The sequence below is a fragment of the Ochlerotatus camptorhynchus genome, unplaced genomic scaffold (assembly GCF_037179485.1).
Source record: "Ochlerotatus camptorhynchus isolate MF236.1 unplaced genomic scaffold, CSIRO-AGI_Acam_v1.1 ptg000599l, whole genome shotgun sequence".
Classification (NCBI taxonomy): domain Eukaryota; kingdom Metazoa; phylum Arthropoda; class Insecta; order Diptera; family Culicidae; genus Ochlerotatus; species Ochlerotatus camptorhynchus.
The window spans coordinates 443931-448343 of NW_027041079.1; the positions used below are offsets into that span (position 1 = coordinate 443931).

A 4413-nucleotide genomic window follows, 5' to 3' on the forward strand; every position below is an offset into this window, starting at 1 on the left:
TTCACACCGAAGACCAAATTAATGGAGGTCAGGAGGATGATCAATGATCTCCATGACTTCGTCAAGGATAAGAGCAACGTCCACAATGCAATTATGGAAATGGTGACGGGCATAAATCTGCCATTATTGCTGCCGAACGTGAACAAGATGCGCTGAGGACGAGATCCGTGAATGCCGAAAAGGCACTGATCGAAGCCAAGGAGAAAGCAGCAGCTGAAGCACAGGAGACGCCAAAGGGACCTCGAAATCCACGCTCGGTGAAGAAGAAAAGGGAAACGCCAGGAGAGGAAGAGGAATTGAAAAAATTCAAGAACAGTGTTGGCAAAATATCAAATTCAAATCTCCCCAAGGCCCAAGATCACGCTTGATTATCGTAGACAAAAATCAACAAGCACACAACTGCGGTTGATATTGAAAGTTGTGATGTCGCAGCTCGGAATATCAAGCTAACAAAACTCACCAGCTGCAAATCTCTCCAAACTGTGGTGAGATTAAGATTCATGATTTTTGCTTTGCAGTCGAACGCAACCGAAACTTCCATAATGACTAGCAGCAGTCGCTTTGTGACTGCCATCGGTGAAGATAAAAAGAGATAGCATTATTATACCTTCTCTTTCTAAGAAAACGAGGTGCAACATAATCATTTTTGCGTCGATTCAACTCTCAGCTTCAACTTGACACGTTGTAAATAGTTTCGCAATATCAAAGGATCTTGTAAAATCAATATAAAATCCATTTGCTAATGATCATGCCATCGCCATCACTGGTCAAGAACGACAAGGAAGATAACAAGGGGCCGTATGAATAAAAAGAGTATACTTTACTTTCCCATGCTTTTATTCATACAACCTAAGGAAGAAGGCTGGCGTACCGTCGAGAAGCTGAAGGAGAAAGAAAAAGAAGGAAAAAGAAGTGAAGAAGAAAGAAGAGCAGAAGAAGGAGAAACCCATGCCTCGTCGGGAGTGAAGTAAGGGCGATGCTCTGTTCATCGAAGCAAAAGACAAAACGTCGTATGCAGAACTGCTCCGGAAGGTTCGAGAGGATCCCGAGTTGAAGCAACTAGGAAAGAACGTGGTGAAAACCAGGCGCACCCAGAAAGGCGAGATGCTCTTTGAGCTGAAGAAGGATCTTGTGATCAAGAGCTCAGCCTTAAAGGAGCTCGTCGAAAAGTCTCTTGGCGAAGGGTCGTGCGTAAGATCTCTATCCCAGGAGACAGTGGTCGAGTGCAGAGATCTGGACGAGATCACTACAGAAGTGAAGCTGAGAACGTCCCGATTTCAATCCGGATGAGGAAGGCGTATGGCGGTATGCAAACGGTGGTGATACGGCTTTCGACAGTTGGCAGCGAACAAGCTGTTGGAGACGGGCAAGGTCAAGGTTGGGTGGTCAGTGTGCTCGCTGAAAGCCACTCCTCGGGTTACAAAGCAACTGGAGCGATGCTTCAAGTGCATGGGTTTCGGCCCCCAGGCGAGGAACTGCAATGGCCCTGACAGATCTAATCTGTGCAGTAAATGCGGGGAGAAAGATCAAATTGCAAGAGGCTGCACGAAACAAGTGAGGTGTATGTTCTGCAAAAAAAGAGGACGGAAACGATCATACGACGGGAGGCTTCAAATGCCTAGCATACAAAAAGGTGACGACAGGCCAACAGTAATGGAGGTAACCCAAATAAACCTCAATCATTGTGACATTGCTCAGCAACTGTTGTTTCTGGCGACAACAGAAACAAAGTGCGACACTACAAACATTGCAGAACCGTATCGACTCCCTCTTGATAACGGTAACTGGGTGGCGGATATAGCTGGGATGGCTGCTATACAAGTTGTGGGCAGATACCCCATTCAAGAAGTGGTTGCGAGCTCATACGAAGGCTTCGTGATCGCCAAAATCAACGGAATCTTCATATGTAGTTGTTACGCACCCCCTAGATGGACGATGGAGCTGTTCCATGAGATGCTGGGTGGACTTACCAAAGAGCTGATTGGACGACGACCGGTAGTCATCGGAGGAGGCTTCAATGCTTGAGCAGTGGAGTGGGGAAGCAGATGTTCCAATGCAAGAGGGCACAGTCTGCTGGAAGCTCTGGAAAAACTGGAAGTAATGCTGGCCAACGATGGCACCAGCAGCACTTTTTGCAGAGATTGCCGGAAATCCATTATCGACGTTACTTTCTGCAGTCCGTCGCTGATGGCTAACATGGATTGTGTGCGAAGGATATACCCATAGCGACCATTAGGCGATCCGATATGGCATGGACCAACGGAATACTGTGGCAGTACGGAGGACGAGAACTTGTGACCGGAAGTTGAAGACGAAGGCTTTCGACAAAGATCTTTTCGTTGAGGCATTCCGTGTGGACAGGAGCCCCGTGGTTCTGAACGCGGTCGAGCTGACAAAAACGTTAGTGAGAGCATGTGACACGACCATGCCGAGGAAAGTGGAGCCAAATACAAACGGCGTTCAGTTTACAGGTGGAACGAGGCACTTAGAACCCTCCGCGCTAGTTTTCTTAGAGCCAGAAGACGTGTTCAGATAGCAAGAACAGAAGCAGACAGAGAGGAACGACAGATTGGTAACTAGATGCAAGGAGCGAAGCTGCAGATAGCCCACCACAAAACGGAAGTGTTATTGATCAGTAACTGTAAAGCGGTACAGCGGGCAGAAATCACCGTCGGGGAGCACGCCATAGCCTCGAAGCGTGTGTTAAAATATCTGGGAGTAATGATCCATTACCGGATAAACTTCAACACCCAGGCAACCAGAAGTTGTATAACAATGTACAGACAGTATGGTAAATTGCTACCGTTTAAGTCAAAATCGCTTATAATAATGGCATTATGTTTAAGTGAAATCGTATAGAATGCAAATTTCCGACCTATATGCAACAGCTCATTTTTTCGTCGTATATGATGTTAAACAAACTCGTTTAAAGTTAATTTAAAATATGCACGTATATGGCCTCCACTTTTGTACGTATAAGCCATTTCTTTGCATTCTATACGAATTGATTGCTTGTATATATGTTTGTATATCATGAAAACAACTTTGAATATACGTGCTTTCTGGGCAGCCACGTCGAATATGCCTGTGAGAAGGCTTCGAAGGCTAGAATCATGCCGAAAAACGCTGGTCCCAGCAGTAGCAAGAGGTATCTTCTGGCCAGTGTGTCATCATCGATACTAAGATATGGGGGTCCAGCCTGGGTTCCAGCGCTGGAAACGAAGCAGAACCAAAAGAAATTGAGCAGTACGTTCCGGCTAATGGTCATGCAAGTCGTGAGTGCGTACAGGAACATGTCATCGGAAGCAGTATGCGTTATCGCCGGTATGATCCCTATCGGCATCACCCTGGCGGAGGACAGTGAGTGCTACTGGCGGAGAGAAGCCGGAAGAGTACGGAAAGTTGTAAGAGCAGAATCGTTGGCTAAGTGGCAACAGGAGTGGAACACGGCGGAGAACGGAGGATGGACACATCGACTAATACCGATTCTTTCAACCTGGGTGATCAGAAAACATGGAGAAGTCAACTTCCACCTAACGGAGTTCCTGTCTGTCCAAGGCTGCTTCAGGAAATACCTGCATCGGTTCGGACACGCAGCGTCACCCTATGTCCGGAGTGTGGCAATGTCGATGAAACGCCGGAGCATGAGGTCTTCGACTGTCCAAAGTTCGAGGCAGTGTGAAGGAAGATGCCCGTCCTTAACTCGGAGAACGTCGTCCATGAAATGTTTCGAGAGGAGGGTACTTGGAATGTCGTCAACAGGCCACGCTTCTTGAAACTTTCCTAAGCCTTACTATAAAAAAAGAATAAAAAAAAACATACACACACATTGTGGCAGTAAACAGCACAAATATCAGCCACCGTCTTCAATACCAATTTTGAATTGAGTGCTTTACGTTACTGCATCGTAAGGGTTGTTTTCGTCTTTTGCGTACAAAACCAACGAAAACAAAACTTTTACTCAGAACTTTCTTTACTATAAACTTAAATTTCGATTAGTATCCGAAACATTACATTGTACGATGGAATGACCAATGATGTGGGGGTACGACGAAGTGCCGCAAAACCCTACCATCCATCATCGCCAGGAAGAACCATTACTGCTAAACGTCTGAGCGATGAAAAAGTCTATAGTCTGTGAACTTGTGAATGAGCGAGAAACATAATAAAAAGTTATAGGCTGGCATTCCATTGTCAGTGGCCGTCGATGTGGTTGGGTTGCAAGTGTTGCACTGTCTGCTTGCATGCTTGAATCGCTATGTACTATAGATTGTGTTGCATACATGTATATCCGGCTGACACATAAAACTCGGAATGTCGTGGTTTCCTGTACGGGTGGGGTTAGCCGGGTTGTATGACAGAGTGATTTTAAAATTTCCTTGAAACAAGATACGAAATTTCTGAAACAAGAAT

General features: G+C 45.9%; 1 protein-coding gene across 1 annotated transcript; it reads left to right on the forward strand.

The window, feature by feature from the left end:
• Nucleotides 1-3113: 3113 nt before the first annotated feature.
• LOC135714014 (uncharacterized) lies at nt 3114-3682 on the forward strand. Its single transcript, XM_065237269.1, has 2 exons — nt 3114-3360; nt 3438-3682. The coding sequence occupies exons 1-2, from the start codon at nt 3114-3116 to the stop codon at nt 3680-3682; spliced, it is 492 nt and encodes a 163-aa protein (XP_065093341.1).
• The last annotated feature ends 731 nt before the right edge of the window (nt 3683-4413 follow it).

Coding starts and splice junctions, on each gene's coding strand:
- LOC135714014 (XM_065237269.1), top strand. CDS start 3,114: ATGCCGAAAAACGCTGGTCCCAGCAGTAGCAAGAGGTATCTTCTGGCC. Junction 3,361..3,437: donor CATCACCCTGGCGGAGGACA/GTGAGTGCTACT, acceptor AAGTGGCAACAG/GAGTGGAACACGGCGGAGAA.